This window comes from Rosa chinensis, chromosome 6, assembly GCF_002994745.2.
Source record: "Rosa chinensis cultivar Old Blush chromosome 6, RchiOBHm-V2, whole genome shotgun sequence".
In the NCBI taxonomy this organism is placed as follows: Eukaryota; Viridiplantae; Streptophyta; class Magnoliopsida; order Rosales; family Rosaceae; genus Rosa; species Rosa chinensis.
Genome location: NC_037093.1, coordinates 68,341,379 through 68,359,955, shown reverse-complemented (window position 1 = coordinate 68,359,955; position 18,577 = coordinate 68,341,379). Strand labels below are relative to the sequence as shown.

At 39.8% G+C, this 18,577-nt stretch overlaps 5 protein-coding genes across 6 annotated transcripts; 3 read left to right on the top strand and 2 right to left on the bottom strand.

Annotated features, from left to right (window-relative positions):
• The first annotated feature begins 158 nt into the window (after positions 1 to 158).
• LOC112174021 (probable WRKY transcription factor 50) lies at positions 159 to 1,339 on the top strand. Its single transcript, XM_024311716.2, has 3 exons — positions 159 to 712; positions 802 to 943; positions 1,020 to 1,339. The coding sequence occupies exons 1-3, from the start codon at positions 505 to 507 to the stop codon at positions 1,138 to 1,140; spliced, it is 471 nt and encodes a 156-aa protein (XP_024167484.1). The 5' UTR covers positions 159 to 504; the 3' UTR covers positions 1,141 to 1,339.
• A 798-nt stretch (positions 1,340 to 2,137) lies between these two features.
• Positions 2,138 to 6,087, bottom strand: LOC112174015 (protein PLASTID MOVEMENT IMPAIRED 1-RELATED 1). Of its 2 annotated transcripts, none has more exons than XM_040509793.1 (3): positions 5,929 to 6,087; positions 3,481 to 5,794; positions 2,138 to 3,402 (listed from the first exon to the last, which is right to left on the bottom strand). In XM_040509793.1, the coding sequence occupies exons 2-3, from the start codon at positions 5,703 to 5,705 to the stop codon at positions 2,283 to 2,285; spliced, it is 3,345 nt and encodes a 1,114-aa protein (XP_040365727.1). In that variant the 5' UTR covers positions 5,706 to 5,794; positions 5,929 to 6,087; the 3' UTR covers positions 2,138 to 2,282. The 2 variants fall into 2 exon arrangements, with proteins under 2 accessions (XP_040365727.1, XP_024167467.1); XM_024311699.2 differs by having other exon boundaries at positions 2,138 to 3,393.
• An 86-nt stretch (positions 6,088 to 6,173) lies between these two features.
• LOC112174020 ((S)-coclaurine N-methyltransferase) lies at positions 6,174 to 8,247 on the top strand. Its single transcript, XM_024311715.2, has 8 exons — positions 6,174 to 6,502; positions 6,590 to 6,698; positions 6,771 to 6,995; positions 7,095 to 7,194; positions 7,283 to 7,393; positions 7,482 to 7,565; positions 7,699 to 7,757; positions 7,852 to 8,247. Exons 1-8 carry the CDS (start codon positions 6,316 to 6,318, stop codon positions 8,042 to 8,044), a joined length of 1,068 nt encoding a protein of 355 aa, XP_024167483.1. The 5' UTR covers positions 6,174 to 6,315; the 3' UTR covers positions 8,045 to 8,247.
• On the bottom strand, positions 8,138 to 8,955 carry LOC112174022 (uncharacterized protein At4g33100). Its single transcript, XM_024311717.2, has 3 exons — positions 8,828 to 8,955; positions 8,577 to 8,661; positions 8,138 to 8,468 (listed from the first exon to the last, which is right to left on the bottom strand). The coding sequence occupies exons 1-3, from the start codon at positions 8,920 to 8,922 to the stop codon at positions 8,373 to 8,375; spliced, it is 276 nt and encodes a 91-aa protein (XP_024167485.1). The 5' UTR covers positions 8,923 to 8,955; the 3' UTR covers positions 8,138 to 8,372.
• A 2,773-nt stretch (positions 8,956 to 11,728) lies between these two features.
• Positions 11,729 to 17,926, top strand: LOC112174018 (aminopeptidase M1). Its single transcript, XM_024311702.2, has 19 exons — positions 11,729 to 12,040; positions 12,439 to 12,584; positions 12,693 to 12,795; positions 12,874 to 13,063; positions 13,148 to 13,241; positions 13,405 to 13,558; positions 13,649 to 13,753; positions 13,835 to 13,951; positions 14,117 to 14,230; positions 14,615 to 14,797; positions 14,990 to 15,302; positions 15,386 to 15,507; positions 15,586 to 15,683; positions 16,379 to 16,556; positions 16,666 to 16,780; positions 16,861 to 16,928; positions 17,037 to 17,111; positions 17,408 to 17,485; positions 17,580 to 17,926. The coding sequence occupies exons 1-19, from the start codon at positions 11,822 to 11,824 to the stop codon at positions 17,763 to 17,765; spliced, it is 2,658 nt and encodes an 885-aa protein (XP_024167470.1). The 5' UTR covers positions 11,729 to 11,821; the 3' UTR covers positions 17,766 to 17,926.
• Positions 17,927 to 18,577: the final 651 nt, after the last annotated feature.

Here is an 18,577-nt window from a genome sequence, read left to right as displayed (position 1 = left end):
GAACTTTGAACATACTTCTCGGCATGAGACTTAAGGTCCAATACTTGTTGATGCGTCGAGAAACATCTATGAATGATAGACTCGAATGTTTTCAAGGGGAGAATATTCAAATCAAATTAACTGGAACCAAAATTGGTGCGAACCAAAAGGAACTCATTGTTTTCATTATCTAAGCTTGTGCGGTGCATTGCTTCAAGTCACCATCACAATTGACTTGTATTCTTATCAGTCTATTCCCAAATGTGAAGGGGTTGGTCTAAGGCTATAAGCACGAGAGACAAGACATGGAGACCTGACCTCAAATTTAAAGTCTTTCTTCCAAGTCATCCTCTCCTTACTATATATCTATCAGTCTATGTGGCTTTGCTCCCCAGAACGAGCATTGAAGCTTCCTTTTATTGCTTAGGAAGGTGACGATGAAGCCACCTAGTTCACCTTGGAGATGATAGATTATATATCTGTACCCATCAACGTTCAGTTTGGTCACAGTTTTTGAGTGCCAAAATGTCGAATAACAACTTCAACAGATCAGTGCAGACACCTGAGAATGACTTTTCCGACCAACCAAATTTCGACGAGTACTTGATGTTTGATGACTGGCTTGAGGAAGATCATAACTATGTAGCTTCAGGGTCTGCTCAGAATTCGGTTAACCAAGTAAATGATGATGATTCCGGTGGAAGTAGCAGCCAACTTGGAGGTTCTACTACCAGTAAGCATATAAACTTCAATTCTTTCATTTTTGTTAATATATCTAGTCTCTATCTCATGCTTAAGACATTTGGTTGTGTGTTGAAATAGATGAGAACGGAAGCGTACTGGAAAGGCAGCAAGTTAAAGAAAGAGTCGCCTTCAAAATGAAATCAGAGGTTGAGATTTTGGATGATGGGTTCAAATGGAGGAAGTATGGGAAAAAGATGGTGAAGAACAGCCCAAATCCAAGGTATACTAGCAAATAGTAGAGCAAATATAGTAGTTTTAGACATATATGTGATCTGACAGTATCATGTTGATTGCAGGAATTACTACAAGTGTTCATGTGAAGGCTGCCCAGTGAAAAAGAGAGTTGAAAGAGATAAAGAAGATCCAGCGTTTGTAATTACGACTTACGAGGGCACTCATAACCATCGGACCGTCTGAGTTCACGAACATTTTCGAGGTTTTGGTAAGGAAGGAGAAGGAAGACTACTGCTGTTGCTGCTGCTGCTGATGTTGCACAGCCATTGAAGCGGTCATATGACGATCAATCTTGGAACTAATATAGCTCCCTTGTGAGTTGTGACCCTTGTATTTGGTAGACAAATGAATAAAAGTTTTTGTCACTAGAAGTTTTTCCGAATTTTCTAGACAAACTAATGTGGCAGATTACATTAGGGCTTAAAAGAGTTTAAGGTACTTGCATGTGTAGTCAACAAGCCTAAAGGTCGAGCCGGTGTAGGGCTTTAATTTAGCTAGCAAATTAGCCTTTCATCAGAAAAAATGAAAAAGAATAAAATCTTTGTTCAACAGGAAATTTAGATTTCCTAGGTTCAAATCAAAGCATGTCGATCGGTTTTGTATGAAGTGTGATACAAAAGATTCTGGAATGCCTAACCATGTCATGTCTTGCTTTAAATGCTCTCCTAAGTTTACAAAAGCTATTGATAAAGAAGCCAAAGATTTCTTCTGGGGATCAAGTGCAAAATCCAAAAACATTGGGAACACTTCTGTTCCAATTACTGAAGTGACTGCCTTGATGGACAGTCTCTGGATGGCTTTCAAAAGAGGTTACAGAAACGTTCAAATTGAAGGCGACTCCAAGATTGTGATTGATGCAGTCAATAACAGAATAAGCCCCTCTTGGAGACTAGCACAGATCATCAATGATATTAAGGAGATTGCAAGCAACTTTGATTCCATATCCTTCAACCACATTTACAGAGACGCAAATTTTTCGGCGGACGCTTGTGCACATCTTGGTCACAATTGCATCATGGAGGGAGTCTGGGAGAACCATATGCCCCCCCCCCCAACATTTCGAGAGCCATGTTATTTGATAGATTAGGTTCTGGATGCCCTAGAGGCACCAACCTTTAACTCCCTTTGTAATTTTCTTATCAAAAAATAGAAAAAAGATTCTATTATTCAAAAATAAAACTGTAGGAAAAATCTACTGCATGATCAACTAGCTCGGGTGACATGAATAGGAAAAGAAATAATGAACATTTGCCTCTCTTTTCACTCTATAAACAAAATAATGCATCATGCATCATATAGACTAAAACAAGCTAACATTTACATGTTCAGTGTGGCTTGATGGTTTCATTCAAAAATATGACATTAGGGTTTCGAATATGTGGAGCAATCAAGTCTTTCCACGCAGCTCTCGTATCCTGAACATGAGAAGTAGAGGAGATGCTCCAGAAACTATCCCTGTACTGCCACTTCGCTGAAGCCAATGGGGATGATCTCACAATGGCTTTTGAGTTCGAAAGTGGAAAACTAATGGCCTTACCCAAACCAGCAGCAAGCAACCATCGGGACCCGGATTGCAGTTGTGTTGTAGTACCCCAAAGCTGCTCGTTACCAGACTCAGTGTCCACTCCTGCAAGATGGACATCGATAATTTTAAACTGGGGATTGCCTTCTTCATCTCCTTCATTTCTCTCTGTTTCCTTGCCATCAATATCCTCTAAGATGGTGACATCATGTTCTTTTTCGTTGCTATCATTCAACACCGTGCTAGGAATTTTTCGAATTGAATGGGTTATACCTCTCTCCACTTGGATTAGAGCAAGCATTGGCCCACCAACTGGCTCATAGTTCCGAAAGGGATCTCTAAGCTGCACCATGAGAGCAATTGTGAGATTGTTTCCCAAGACTCCACAATTCCTACCAGATAAATCACTGCAGCTCCCGTCTTCCGTCAAAATTTCATCAACCAAATCTGTGCACTTGGCATCATGAGCAGCAAGGATTTTCAAAAACTGCTCTCTGCTTTGATCTTCATCACCACGAATATTAGCATCTAGCCTTGACCACTCTTCCAATGATAAAGACAGATCCAATAATTCATCAATATCATCATCAGAGTCTCTAAAATCCGACATTCGCAACCCTCCTCCAACTCCTGACCTGAAAATTTCACCACAATTTGCATGTGGGCATGTAATCCTCCCACCAGACTGAGGATATATACTTGACGGTGCCTCTGAATCTGACATGTGAGACTGTATTCTTAACCCTTCCAGTGAGAGGGCTTCAATCTTATTTATAGCTAATGGAACAAGACATTCTAGAGATACATAGTCTGATCCCATCTCACCACCTTCTAGTTCTGATCTCAGGTCATTAAAATTCCAACTAGATGGAAACCCTTCATCCTTGCTCTCACCATACAAAATCTGCTCAAACCTGAAACAACTATAAGAAGTAAGCTCACAAATTGGGTAATACACTAAAACAACAAATACTTAAGAAATCAAAATTGTGCCCACAAACCTCTCAGAGACCACTGTGGTTGGTACCGCCTCCCATGCTACTTGATGTATTGTCTTGCCGGTTATATTTTCCAAAGGCATTAGCTTGCTCACCTGCATATGCAACTTACCAATTCCACCCAGTGCCAACTGCTGCAATATCTCCACAACATCATAACCCAGTTTTGCCGGTATTACAATTGGATTAGAAACTTGAATGACCAAAGTCCCACTATTTTTAGCATTTCTGAAAAGAGAAGGATTCATAGACTGCAAAAAACCTCCACCCCTCATTCGAACATAAGGACCAAAGCCTACTTCAAGTGGTGGTAGCGGTGGCTCTTCAAGGGGTAGATCAATTGGACTGCCAAATCCACCAGAAAGGATACGTGGAGAGTTCTGAAAGTCCGTTTCATTTAATCCCCATTCTCGCATCAAAGCTTCGGTCTCCAAGCCTTCCAGGATTGTGGCTTTTCTTCTCTTTAATAAGTCACTTTCTCTCTTGCTTTCCTCTTCAGCAGCTTGAATAATCATAGACAAATCAGAATTTTCAAAATAATCTTCATAGTAAGAAACCGGAGAAACAGAGGATCCAATTTCGGGCTGCTCTTCATTCCAATCAACATTGAAAAATAAATCTCCAGAAGTCAGAGCCTCTTTTTCAAACTCTCTTAAAAGTAGTTCTCTAGGAGACTCTGGATCACTATTAGAACTCCAGCAACCATCCATCCCCAGCATGTTTAAGAACTCATTTGATACAGATTCAGTAACATCATCCAGGCTAAGTGATTTTTTACCTGTTTTACTAGCCATGTAAGTCGACTTAAGCTCCATGTGGCCTCTCTCCTCAAGACACTCTTCTAAAGCAAATGGATGATTCAACTCTGCTGACTCCACCTCTTTCATGTTTGATCTGCATATGCTATCTTCTTCATGTTTTGTTTCATTCACCATGAAGTCATCCACATAATTGCCACAGACATCCTTTGAAACAATCATAGTCTTCTCATCAAGGTCTATGTCATAATCCTCAATGACATCATCCACATAGATATTCTCAATTGCGGAAACGTCATTAGCATCACCAGAAACTCGATCAGAGTTCAACTTTTCCTTCTCAGGTATTTCTGTCCCAACTTCGACAATGGTAAATTCAACATCATTATCATCCTCATACTCTTCGATTCCCTTAGCAGATAAACCATCCAAATCTGGCTGAGGTTTGAGTGGGACCACATCTTCAGAATCTGACTCTATTACTCTACCCAACTTCCCCTCATCAAGTCTCTGACATAAGAAATTAATCGACTTGGAAAGCTCCAATCCTCCCGTCAGCATAACTTCCTGAGAAACCTTCAAATCAAGAGTCTGAGATGAAAAGGCAGGCCTGGAGGCTACATTACTTGGCACGCTACCAACTCTTCGAAGCATCCTCCTAGCACCAGTATCCAAGCTACTTGACCTTTTCGGCACAGCGTCTATAACCTGAGGAACATTTGGATTACCACTCAAATTAGCAACCTTATCCTGTGTCACCAAAAACCCCAAACTAACATTTAGCTTACCGCCTTTAGCCTTGCCTGAAAGGTTAAAGCTAGTCGACCATTTCCCAAAGCTCTTCTCCCCCTCTAACTCCTCAAAAGTAAGTGGCAACAGCCTTGTAAGATCAACCCAATGCTTCCCAATATCAAGCCCCGGTGCCCCATTCACAGAAATGTAGATCAAACAAAGCTTCTCCGCATATTTAACCGAATTGTTTGGGCCATTTCTACTCCCATACACAGTACACCTATGCATCAAAGTTTCATCGAATTCAGCCATGCCCTCTTCGACCATCGAGCAACTGGTCTGAAGCACCTCATCCTTCCTCTTCCAATGCACACACACGCTCAGATTGTTGAAACTCACAGGCAAACCTTCAAGTGCGTGAACATGAAGATAAAAACAACAATTGAACTTCCGATTCCCAATGTGACTGAGAGCCTTCAAGGGCTTCTTCCAATTCCAAATTGAAGATGACTTCTTGTCCTTATGCAACAAATCTTCCCTAAGAAATGCCGGGTTCGAATTGGAGCCCGAAAACCGGGTCTTTTCAGCGGATTTGGACCGTGAATCATGAGGAGGAGGAGGCAACAAAGCCTTTGGAGGAGGTTTATGCAAGTAAAGGGCTTTGCTTATTTCCTCAATGTCACGCAACAATTGACCAGAACTGTTACTCTTCTTAGACTCAGTTTTCTGCATCATCATCCTACTTTATATCTTCACATCAAAACCAATCTAACAGTAAACCCCACCATGGCAGTAATATTCAATTCAGCTTGATCATCTCACACACTCTTTTGGATCACAAAATCAAAAACAAGAATAAAAGAATCACAGTATTATCCTATAAGCTTAATGAACAAAAAATTAGAAAATGCTCAAATAATCTAAGAAAAAAAACCACCACCATCATGGTTACAATACTAACCTGGACTCACAAGTGTTGTTGGCCGATGAGATGGATAAGCAGCTCCGGCGAGTGAGTCGTTTGGTTGGTTCAGAGGCCGCCTCGGGAATCGTGTAGGAAAAAATTTTCCGGGAAAGCTTCACGTGTTTGATTTGTCTTGTTCGTTGGACATTGGAAGTGGGGTAGTTGAAATTCATGGCACAATCGCCATTGTCCTTCTGACTATATATTGGGTCGGGTTAGATGAGTAAACATGGCCCAAGCCCAGAAAGCTGGGTAGCTGCACGGATCCGGGTCGGGAATACCCACTACTTTCTTAGGTAATGATATCCCCATTTAGTTCAAGACACCTTTTAGCTAACAGTGTCATTCTATCCAGAAGCAGAAGAACCACACCCGCTCGCAGAAATGGATCGAGTAATGCAGGCACCGTACGATGCTACCGTTCGATTCGCGCTGGCGTCACTGGAGAGGAATCTGTTACCTGACGCCGTTATAAGGCGGTTCACGCGCTTGCTCTTAGCGAGTCGGCTGCGCTCCGGTTACCAGCCTTCCTCTGAGCTCCAGCTCTCCCAACTCCTCCGGTTCGTAAAGTGTCAGTATCTCAACCCCCTCCACGTACCGCATTAACCAAAAATGGAAGCAATAGAGTCTTACGTTCTGCTATTCACTTCATTTTCAGCTCTAAAAGAGATGCCTATAGCTATCAAGACTGATGACGCTAAAGCTCAACACTATGAAGTACCCACTTCTTTCTTCAAGATGGTGCTCGGGAACAATCTCAAATATAGGTATTCCACAGTTTAATATGGATTGGGGTTTACGTTTTAGTTGGTTTGGGAGCTGATTTGGTTTTGGTGAAGTTGCTGTTACTTCACTGATAAGTCAAGCAGCTTGGAGGATGCGGAGAAAGCCATGTTGGAGATGTACTGTGAAAGATCCCAGATTAAAGATGGCCATACTGTTCTTGATGTTGGATGTGGATGGGGATCACTGTCTCTGTACATTGCACAGAAATATAAGAACTGCAGGGTTACTGGGATCTGCAATTCAGCAACACAGAAGGCTTTTATAGAAGAGCAGTGTAGGTAACAGTAATTGGTTTCTATATCTTGTGAGTTTCATGACTGTGTGCTTCTGGATTGAGTCGATTGACTGACCATATTCGTTTTGTTTACGATGTCTAGGAATCGTCGGCTGGAGAATGTGGAGATCATTGTTGCAGATATCAGCACATTTGAGATGGAGGCATCATATGACATGATATTTTCCATCGAAATGTTCGAGGTAAAACTTTCTTCATGGTGTGTGACAGAAAATAGTGTTTAGTACTGATTTGGATGAAGAGCCGGGTTTGTTCTTTCTTCTTTGACAGCACATGAAGAACTACAAAGATCTTCTGAAGAAGATATCCGCGTGGATGAAACAGGACAGCCTTCTATTTGTACATCATTTCTGTCACAAAGCATTTGCTTACCACTTTGAGGTAACCTCATGAACATCTCATTTTGCTCAACACATCATTCAAATGGTTACTTTGGCAGAACTAATCCAATTGCCTTTCTCTGATGTAGGACAAAAGTGATGATGACTGGATTACTAGGTATTTCTTCAGTGGAGGTACAATGCCTTCAGCAAATCTACTACTGTATTTCCAGGTGATCCCTAGTTAATAATCCTACTACAACAAAGCTTGATAAAATCTTGCAAATATTTTTATAAGGAGATGATTGATTCATAGTTCATCAAATGCAAATGTTAATGGCTTCAGCGCAATGATCTTTTATGCAGGATGATGTTTCTGTTGTCGATCATTGGCTTGTCAATGGGAAGCATTATGCACAAACAAGGTAAAATTAAGCCCTCCTTGCAAACATCTTATTCTCAAGTTTATTGGCATGCCTCTGGATACTAAACATAGCCGAAAACCTTTTGTCTTTGCAGTGAAGAATGGCTGAAAAGAATGGACCATAATTCGGCTTCCATAAAACCAATTATGGAGTCAACTTATGGCAAAGATTCGGCTGTGAAGTGGACTGTGTATTGGAGAACTTTCTTCATTGCGGTTGCAGAACTCTTTGGCTACAACAACGGAGAAGAATGGATGGTTGCTCTCTTCCTATTCAAAAAGAAATGAAGTAGCCAAACCTCTATTTCAATACATCTCTACGAAGTAATGTCAATCGAAAATAAGTGCAGCTCTGTTCTTCAATAGTGTTACTGTTGAGACTGTAAGAGCATAAACACATTTACTTCTGAAAAGTCAAATTATGTATCCTTCAAATTATCATCATGTTGATTAACTAGCTCAGTAAACATACAATGTCCGGCAATTTTCTAGTTGAGCACAGCAGATCACCGAAATTATACGGTTTTCCACATAAGGTTCAGTACCTATCTATCTTTTCTGTTTCTCTAATTCATTCTCTGACGTAGTACAAACCGAATTCTACTGAGAAAGCCCATTAGGACCGCCCGCCATCGGCTTTGGTTGCAGTGGTGGTGCTCACAGGTCCTTCAGCCTCCAAGAACCGACTCAGTTGTTTATCTTCCAAATGTTCCTGTCCACAATACACAAACGAAAACCCAGAAGATGAATTTCTGAACTAACCAATCCATTGTTCTAATTCTAATACAAATTAAGGAAAAAGGGTGTTCAGAAAACGCACAGAAAGACAAGCTTTGTATTTCTCCCACTCTGAAACGCATTCCTCTTTGTCCCAATTACCCTTTACAAACTTCTCTGAATACCACCTACACATAATAAGAGAAAACTGGGTTTCATGGGTCTCTGTGTATTCTGAGATTTGAGAAAGCTGGAGTTGTGAGAGATTAGGGTTCAAGATGGGTTTAAGGAAACAAAAAACGGAGCAAACATTTTATTATAAAGTGGTGAAGGAAACAAATAAGGAACAATAACCTGTTGAAGCAGTTGTGGTAAGCAGCTCTGAGATTGGCACAAGGCGATGTTGAGGAAGGAGAAGAGGAGGTTTTCTTGTTCTGAAGTATCCCCATGCCTCAAACCCATCAATGCCGGCAAGTTCGCAGCTCAACTCTTTTCATTCCGAATCATGTTGGGCCTGTTATGTTTTAAGATATGTTTGGGCTGTTGAAAACAACAATGAACTTCATCCGAGGCCCAGTTGCAATGGGATATTTACACTTGGGTTTAGTTGTTAAAAACTAAATTGAGGGTTAATTACGTGGCATAGGAAATTGAAATTCACATGATATTTCAAATTTACAAACCACACCTCATGTCACCTATTTTTACACTTCCTAAAACACCCTTAAAATCAGATTTTTTTTCTTTTTCTTTTTGGGTCTTTTCTTCTCCCTGTCCCCCTCTCTTCCAGACCACCACCAAGGGCCTCTTTCTCCCGTCTGTACGGTGCATGCTACCTAATCTGTCTCTATCTCTCTCCCTCAGGGTCCTCTGTGGTAAATCCTTCGAGTCTCGCCCAGAAAACCCAAATCAATTTCCCCCAAATTTTTGTCTCAGAATTTTGGTTGCAGACGGGGATCGATCTCGACCGGTTTAAATGACGGCGGTGGGAATAGACTCTAGGATGCTAAAGCGAATCAGGAGAAGGCCCCGGTCCGCCTGGAACGTCGGCCCTTCCAAGTACGAACCAGAGGCACAAGGGCCATTATTGGCGGGTAATCAAGCGAATGGAAGAAATGGATCGCCTCCGAAACGAGACGATGATTGAGGTGGATGTGCTTAATCGTATTGCCAAGAACGATATTAGCAACTCATGTTGTGTGCAGATTCGCGATTGGTTTGATTACGGCAATCACATATGCATGGTGTTTGAGAAGCATGGACCAAGCTTATATGATTTTCTGAAAAAAAAAAGAAAAAAAAAAAAAAAAGGCCTCTCTTTCTCTTTTTCCCGATCTTCACCAAGGTCCTCTCCCTCTCTCTCACACACACACACACACACATTGTTCTCTATAAGCAAAATTACCCAAGTCGGGTTCCTCTTCTGCGGTGCCATCACCGTCACTCTTCTACTTCAATTAAGAAATCTAAAACATAAAGAACCACATACAACAAAAACGAAAATGTAACAATTTTTCAGAACCCAGGGATTTAACACTACATCAACACACACCATCATCATTATAAACGCAGAGAATGAAGCAAAGGAGATCGAAATCACGACCTGCAGGTTTTGGAGCTTGATGTGGCTCCAAATCTGCTTAAAGTCCTCGGCGCGAGAGGACTCAGGGTGCCGCCGAGGAAGCTGCCGAGAGCTGGAGAGATCGGAGTCGGCTTCAAAATGCCAGCGTTCCTGTTGACGTTTCTCTTGGGCTTGATTGCCTCGGCGTCTGCTTTGGGTTTCGCCTTCGCCTTCGATTTTGGTGCGGCGGCGGCGACCTTGACGGCAGTTCCAGCAGTTTAATTTAGAGTTTACAGTGATTATAGTAAACTATCGTATATTAATAACGTGACTTGAGTGTCACGCTAGGTTGAATTTTTGTAATGTCAATAGATTTTGATTCAAATAGGTAACTAGTTAGGGAAAAAAAACCCTAGGAGAAAATTTTTCTCTCATCTACTGCTACATCCCACAGGGAAAATCCTATCCATATTTTCTCAGATCCCACCTCTCCTCTACCTCTAATCTTGTCATGTCATCTATTGATTCAATCACAGCAAGCTTTGTGGGCTCAATGGCGTTAGCAGAAGGAGGCGGCACGCCGGATTCAGGATGGATTAGTGGTGGTCGTGTCCACAAATCAACCCAATTTTATCTTCTAAGTAAGCCTCTGACATTCACAACCTTCGAAACAGCGACTTCTTATGAGATTTCACAACATCTATCGAGATCAAGAAGCCGAGGCCTTTGATCTCTTATCCTTTTTTTTTTAGGTCAACAATATCTTATAAGAGCAAATGCACCGCCGCTGGCAAGACCATGGTCTTGCCTCTTAATCAGCCCAAAATCAAAAAACAATCCATGCACCGCATGTGTTTTGCCTGATTAAAAGCTTGATCGACCAAGCACACTGGCAACTTTTGCCTCTTCATTTGGTCGACCAATCCCGTGGGGCCTGCATAATTAAAGCAGATGAAACAATTCATTTTATCTGCCAGCTTTTTCTCTTCCCACTTTTGACCTTGCTACAGAGAAGAAGACAGAAACAGAGAAGAAGGGGAAGAAGAAAGAGAAGCAGAAGAAAGGGCAAAACTGAGAAGAAAAGAATGTACTCTGCAGCAGATGAAAGTCTTGCCTTATAGGGGTGCACCAAAAAAATGAAAGGCAAAGGCAAAATCAATGAATAGTGCATAATTTGGAGGCAAAACCTCTCCTTTTGCCTTTGCCATTTGCCTGATGCGGTGCACTTGCTCTAATAGGAGCACAAAACTCCCCGCCTGGCAGCACTCGCTACACTGCGACGAGGCCAATTAATCAATTTCTAGCTTGTCTGGCTTCTAAACTTTTATTTTTTATTTTTTAATAAATTAATCGATTTGTAGACAGTTTGTACATGAATTGATGTGAATTTTTCTTGATTACAACGCCAAGAATATTTCTCATGTTCACACAATAGTAATTATTCTTTCAAGATAAATTCCTTCACACGATAGTAATATATTCTTCCAAATTTTTTTTATCTTAATATCTTCATTGAAGTTGAAGATATTAAGATAAAAAATTTGAAAGAATATATCAAGATAAAATTCCCCAAAAAAAAAAAAAAATTATCCTTTCAATGATCCATACACTCTTTATTTTTTTAAGAAAGAAAACAGAGTTTTAGAAAGAAAGTAAACAGCCTCTCAGTACGTAACACGTTAAATAGACGCAATTTGCGACTCGAGCATCGTGATAATCATTCTCAAGGAGTCTCACACAGTCCAGTCTCTCTCTCTCTCTCTCTCTCTCTGTGAGTCTGAACAATCATGGCGGAGCAGTTCAAAGGCCAACCCCGCCTTCCCAAATTCGCCGTCCCCAAACGTTACGACGTTAGCCTCAAACCGGACCTCGCCGCCTGCAAATTCGCCGGTTCCGTCGCCATCGACCTCGATATCGTATCCGATACCAACTTCATCGTCCTCAATGCCGCCGAGCTCGCCGTCGACGCCGCAACCGTCTCTTTCAGTCACAAAAACTCTTCAGAGGTCGAACCGCATTTCCTTTTGCTTCCTTCTATTTTTGTTTTGTTGTTGTTAAGAGAGTTGAGGACTTTGCTTTCATCAATCTCTATAGGTCTGCGGTAGTGATTGAAACTCGATTAGTAAAGTCAAAGCGTGTTGTTAACTAATTCCTGATTATTTCATCGATTTAATTCATGATCATGATTTCTCAGCGAGTGAATGGATCCAGTTGATGATCTTAGAGGTTTTTTTAGAGGATAGTCAACTAGATCTTAGTGCGCTGTTTCAAATTGTAGGAAAAGGAAAGAGACCATTTTTGGCATTTGAAATATCACCTCCTTGACTCTTTCTCTTTGACTTATTAGAAAGAGATGGTGTTGTTCTAACTGTGAATGACACGGACTGAATTAATGTTTGAGCAGGTTTTCAAGCCTTTGAAAGCTGAGACATTCGAAGAAGATGGCATTTTGGTTTTGGAGTTTGGAGAGACACTTCCCACCGGGCCGGGAGTTTTGGCCATTGGGTTTGAAGGAATTTTGAATGACAAGATGAAGGGATTCTATAGAAGGTACGCTTTATATGTCGCTTATCTTGCGAAGCATACCTTCTTTTTGTTCCTTGGGTTTATATACTTCAAGAAAGCAGAAAAGCTTAAACTGTGATTTATTCTATGCAGTACATATGAGCATAATGGTGAGAAGAAAAATATGGCAGTTACCCAGTTTGAACCTGTTGATGCCAGGCGGTGCTTTCCATGTTGGGACGAACCTGCTTGGAAGGTCTCTTTTGGTTAAATCATTGCATTCTAGAGTTTATGGCTTGACTACTTTTATTCTCACTGGCACTTTGACTTACAGGCTACATTCAAGATTACACTGGATGGTGTTCCATCTGAATTAGTAGCCCTCTCCAACATGCCGGTTGTTGAAGAAAAAGTGGATGGACATCTGAAGACAGTTTCATATCAGGAGACACCAATTATGTCTACATATTTAGTGGCTGTTGTTGTTGGATTGTTTGACTATGTTGAAGATCATACATCAGATGGTATGTTCATAAACAATGTCTGGTGTTTTGTGTGTATGCTACTATAACAATGTAGTGATGGTGTGACATTTTATCTCTTGACAGGAGTCAAAGTGCGCGTATATTGTCAAGTTGGTAAAGCAAACCAAGGGAAACTTGCTTTGAACGTGGCTGTCAAAACACTCGAATTGTACCAAGAGTATGTTTATATATCATGTAATTATCATTTTCCAAGCTGTTGTTAATCAAGCATAATACATGATGTGCACTATGAGTAGTTGTCACTCAAGTTTTTATTTCTTTTGTGTTCATGCTGCATTATTTGGCATTCAATATGAAATCAATGTCGGCATATTCTACAGATACTTTGCTGTACCATACCCTTTGCCCAAATTGGATATGGTTGCAATTCCTGATTTTTCTGCTGGGGCCATGGAGAATTATGGTTTAGTTACATACCGTGAAACAGCTTTGCTCTTTGATGAACAGCATTCTGCAGCTGCCAACAAGCAAAGGGTAACATTACATTTGAATGCTACTCTAGATTTCAAACTTTATTTTTGCTCCCAAGTTATGTTTAATCATTAAATTTGATTCTTGTAAAAGGTTGCAACTGTGGTGGCACATGAATTGGCCCACCAGTGGTTTGGAAATCTTGTAACAATGGAATGGTGGACACATTTATGGCTGAATGAGGGATTTGCAACTTGGGTATATATTCTCTAATTCCATTTGTCGAATTTTTTTATTCTACATGCTCGCAGGACTGATTGATGTATCTTTTGTTATTAGGTGAGCTATTTAGCTGCTGATAGCCTATTCCCTGAATGGAAAATATGGACTCAGTTTCTTGATGAATCTACTGAAGGTCTTAGGCTGGATGGGCTCGAAGAATCTCACCCTATCGAGGTATTTCTACATGGACTAAGTTATCATAGATTATATATATTTCTTATCCAAAATTTGCTATTGCCGGCTATGGAACTGTGGATACCTTCCTCACAGGCTTAAAACCCCCACTGCTACATTTGGGGGGTGTTGGCATCTTATAACTTAATCTCTTTTCCTGCACAGGTGGAGATAAATCATGCTTGTGAGGTGGATGAAATATTTGATGCTATAAGCTATAGGAAAGGTGCTTCTGTTATTCGGATGCTACAAAGCTATCTTGGTGCTGAACCCTTTCAGGTTGGGCCTTCGATTTTCTAGCAGTTGTTCCTCTTGAAGCAACTATCTTGTTTTCTTAGATTTTAAATTTATCTCATGGAAACTATCAAGAGATCTGTGCATGTCCTATTCTAAGAGGGTAGATATTGGAGGATATGTCTCTAGAAAGCTGCTGGAGTGATTTAGAATACTGAGATTGTTGGTGAGGAGTATATAAGGTTGTTGCGGATAGGACTTTTTAAAATGTTATATTGGGAGGTATTACTGTAGTTAAATTTGATGGCCATTTGAAGAATCACGCACTATTTAGCATATGATAATGTGTCTCATATTCTTGAATTTTTAACTTTCAATAACTAATTCTCATTAAAAGTTCAGTTAAAAATTGTTTGTTCTTGCATGCAGAGGTCACTGGCTTCATATATTAAAAAGCATGCCTATTCGAATGCAAAAACAGAAGATCTATGGGCTGCCCTGGAGGAAGGATCTGGTGAACCTGTGAACAAGCTAATGAATTCATGGACAAAGCAACAAGGTTACCCAGTTGTTTCCGTCAAGGTCAAAGATCAGAAATTGGAGTTTGAACAGGTTTCCTTCTGTTTCCGGTCCTTCATTTAATTATCAAATGAAGCTCTGAAAGAACTTGGAGCTATAAATATACAAGCTGTTAAATTATTTGTTTAGGGTTTTGATACATATATAAGTTGTTAAATTGTTTGTTTAGCTTTTATTCCATGGTATTTGGAAATGAACAAAGATCTAATAAATTAATACTGGCAGACACAATTCTTGTCAAGTGGTTCTGAAGGCACTGGGCAATGGATCGTGCCGATAACATTATGCTGTGGCTCATATGATGTACGCAAAAGTTTCCTACTACAAACAAAGTCCGAAAGTCTGGACGTAAAGGAATTTCTGGGTTGCTCAGTTGCGGAGACTGGAAGCACATGCAATAAAAACAATGGACAATGTGGTTGGATAAAGCTCAATGTGGATCGGGCAGGTTTTTACAGGGTGAAATATGATGATGAACTTGCAGCTCAATTAAGAAATGCGATAGAGAAGAAATACTTGTCTGCAACTGACAGATATGGTAATGCGCTTTTCATACACACTTTTGTTTATATTTAGATGGTGAGAATAGCACTTTTCATCAATTTTTTTTTTCCTTTTCAGGCATCTTGGATGATGCAGCTGCCCTTACTACGGCTCGCAAGCAGTCTTTTGTCTCATTGCTTACCTTGTTGGGTGCTTACAAAGAGGAACTTGACTACACAGTGCTTTCAAATCTGATTACTGTAATGATCTTGTTTGCATTGTGTTATTGCTACTTCTTTTATGGCCTAGGTCTGATTCCGGTCCTTTACTTTTTACAGGTAAGTTATAAGCTGAAAAGAATTGCTGATGATGCTGTACCCGAGCTAGTGGATCTCCTTAATCAGTTCTTTATTGGCCTTCTCCAGTACCCTGCAGAGTGAGTTAGTTATTTTCTGTACAGCTATAGTACCTAAGACGATCTGAAATTGAGATCTGTAACAATTGAAATTGCTCTGTCCACTGCTTTTTTAACCTCACGTGATATGAGTCAGTTTCATATCATATCTAATAAATAACAGGAGTCATATGGCAAATTTGCTAAACTGCCTATGCAGAGAAAGAAGATCATGGGAGATATAGATGATTAAAGTGATGTTGTATTGGAAATCCATGAAAATAAAATCCCGGGGGTTATGAATTCCTCAGTCCATAAGACTGCTGAAAATATTATAGAATATAGGGTCTAGCATGAATCATTTAGTGTTAAAAGTTGAAAACCTGTCAAATTATGTTGATGTATAAATAAAGTGATAGAAGTGTCACACTGAGGAAATGGACCACCCCCGAAAGGAAAGAAAGAAGCATCTTGCAGTCAAATTGAATTTCCTTCCTCTAGACATACATGCTGACCTTTACCATGAGATATGGAATCTTATATATGAGAATTCTAGGATTGCCGGTAAAGTGTATATGCATTTATGTGAGTAAAAACTGTTGATTTAGGTAAGATCTTCTGATGACAAAGAATATTGAGAAGGTGAGAATGTTTGACTGTCTCGAACTATATGTATGATTAGTCTCTTTTTCCTTATTTGGTTGATTATTTTATTTTAATCTTGACTATATCTACAGGAAGCTTGGTTGGCAACCAAAACCAGGCGAGAGCCATTTAGATGCAATGTTGAGAGGAGAACTTTTGACCGCCCTTGCTTCATTTGGACATGATCTAACAATTGATGAAGCAATCAGGCGGTTTAATGCCTTCTCAGATGACAGAAATACATCACTCCTTCCTCCTGACATAAGAAGGGTTGTTTTTTATAACTATCAAAGAAGCCACTGGTTTTTTATGCAAACATCAACATACATATTTAGCCTTGAAAGGCCTCACTAATGTTTGTTATGTACTATTGTTGCAGGCAGCATATGTGGCTGTAATGCAACGAGTAACTGCATCTAACAGATCGGGCTATGAATCTCTTCTCAGAGTCTACAGAGAGACTGATCTAAGCCAGGAGAAGACCCGCATTTTAGGTAATAATAATCATTTTCTATATGATGTTAACATTGGAGTTTGTTCACTTGTGAAGTAACATATCTTTCTCTGCCTGTAGGTTCACTAGCATCGTGTCCAGATCCTGACATAATACTTGAAGTTCTCAACTTTTTGCTGACTAAAGAGGTATTTCAGATATCGTCTCTCTTAATTGGAGGTTGGAAGTTATATATTAGTAATAAATAGAGTATCTAACAGCTCAATGGTACTGACGTTGAATGCACATCTGTATAGGTTCGTAGTCAAGATGCTGTCTTTGGACTAGCTGTTGGTAGTGAAGGACGAGAAACAGCTTGGACGTGGCTGAAGGTAATTTCCAAGGGGGGGGGGGGGGGGGGGGGGGGGAATTATAAGAGATAAAATTGGAAACAAAAGATGGGGATGGGAGCTTGGATCTTTGCATGACTTGTGTACATGAAAATGCTTCGACTTCTATATGGAATCACTTAGTGTACCGGGTTGTTTATTGTGTGGGGGAACTAATTTCACCATTGGCTGGCTTCTCTATTAGTCTGATTTTGAGTGTTCAGCAGAGTTTATTACAAACTGCAGAATTGTCTCCAAATATATTTCTTTACATTTTGCTCTGGATGATTGAACTACAGAATAACTGGGAGCACATCTCTAAGACCTGGGGTTCTGGATTTCTGATTACTCGCTTTGTCAGTGCAACTGTCTCACATGTATGTTCTCTCTCTCTCTTTCCCTTGAGAAATTGATGTTGTTGCCATTTTTCTAATGCATTTTCCTTTGCTGGTTACCTCGTTCCTTGCGCAGTTTGCTTCCTTGGATAAGGTAAAGGAAGTGGATGAGTTCTTCAAAGCTCATCCCAACACCGCCATAACTAGAACCTTGAAGCAGAGCATCGAGCGGGTAAAGATCAACGCCAAATGGGTTGAGAGCATCCAGGGTGAGAAGAATCTTGCTGATGCTGTGACGGAGTTGGCATACAGGAAATACTAGATTCCATGTTGGGCTTGAAGAGTGAATTTCTCTAATCATGTCATTCGAATATAAATAAAGGATCATTAGCAAATTGATAATAATGTATTTATGGATTTTTAATTTAATATCTGATTCGATAATGTAGCACTGTTATTTTTCTCTCCATATGATTTGATAAATGGCCTCCTTTTATTTGATTCTGTTGGTTTTTTTTTTTACCCCAAGTAATTCTTTTGCCTCTTATAAAATATGCTTTGCATGTGCAAGTAATTTTTTTTTTTTCAGAAAAAAAAATGGTGGTTCTAGTTGGACCTCTAAATTTGCTATTTGGATAATTTACTTTTTAAAATACTTGAAAAGCTACATAGATCTCCTTAATCAAATAAATGGCCTCCTTTTATTTGATTATGTTGGTTTTTTTTTTACCTTAAGTAATTCATTTGCCTCTTATAAAACATGCTCTGCATGTGCAATTTTTTTTTTTTCAAAAAGAAAAAATGGTGATTCTAGTTGGACCTCTAAATTTTCTATTTGGATAATTTATTTTTTAAAATACTTGAAAAGCTACGTAGATCTCCTTATTTTTACTAAAACACCCTTGAACATCATGTTGTATGTTGTTCTACCTTTTATCTCTATCTGCAACTACGAGAAGAAAAATGAATCAAAATCACATGACATTCTCTCTTATAAGTAGGTCTCTCCTCTACCAAAATGAATCAAATGGTTGGTTCTCGATCTTGATATTTTGTTGGAATCCCTTTGAATTTGCTAAAAGAAGGATTTCAAGGGTATTGGGTTGGATGATCGAGTAATAACTATATCATAAT

Coding starts and splice junctions, on each gene's coding strand:
- LOC112174021 (XM_024311716.2), top strand. CDS start 505: ATGTCGAATAACAACTTCAACAGATCAGTGCAGACACCTGAGAATGAC. Junction 713..801: donor ACTTGGAGGTTCTACTACCA/GTAAGCATATAA, acceptor GTGTTGAAATAG/ATGAGAACGGAAGCGTACTG. Junction 944..1,019: donor AAGAACAGCCCAAATCCAAG/GTATACTAGCAA, acceptor TGTTGATTGCAG/GAATTACTACAAGTGTTCAT.
- LOC112174015 (XM_040509793.1), bottom strand. CDS start 5,705: ATGATGATGCAGAAAACTGAGTCTAAGAAGAGTAACAGTTCTGGTCAA. Junction 3,403..3,480: donor ACCACAGTGGTCTCTGAGAG/GTTTGTGGGCAC, acceptor TACTTCTTATAG/TTGTTTCAGGTTTGAGCAGA.
- LOC112174020 (XM_024311715.2), top strand. CDS start 6,316: ATGGATCGAGTAATGCAGGCACCGTACGATGCTACCGTTCGATTCGCG. Junction 6,996..7,094: donor TTTATAGAAGAGCAGTGTAG/GTAACAGTAATT, acceptor TACGATGTCTAG/GAATCGTCGGCTGGAGAATG. Junction 7,394..7,481: donor CATTTGCTTACCACTTTGAG/GTAACCTCATGA, acceptor TCTCTGATGTAG/GACAAAAGTGATGATGACTG.
- LOC112174022 (XM_024311717.2), bottom strand. CDS start 8,922: ATGGGGATACTTCAGAACAAGAAAACCTCCTCTTCTCCTTCCTCAACA. Junction 8,662..8,827: donor TACCACAACTGCTTCAACAG/GTTATTGTTCCT, acceptor TATTATGTGTAG/GTGGTATTCAGAGAAGTTTG. Junction 8,469..8,576: donor AATACAAAGCTTGTCTTTCT/GTGCGTTTTCTG, acceptor TATTGTGGACAG/GAACATTTGGAAGATAAACA.
- LOC112174018 (XM_024311702.2), top strand. CDS start 11,822: ATGGCGGAGCAGTTCAAAGGCCAACCCCGCCTTCCCAAATTCGCCGTC. Junction 13,242..13,404: donor ACACTCGAATTGTACCAAGA/GTATGTTTATAT, acceptor CATATTCTACAG/ATACTTTGCTGTACCATACC. Junction 17,112..17,407: donor CAGCTTGGACGTGGCTGAAG/GTAATTTCCAAG, acceptor ATTGAACTACAG/AATAACTGGGAGCACATCTC.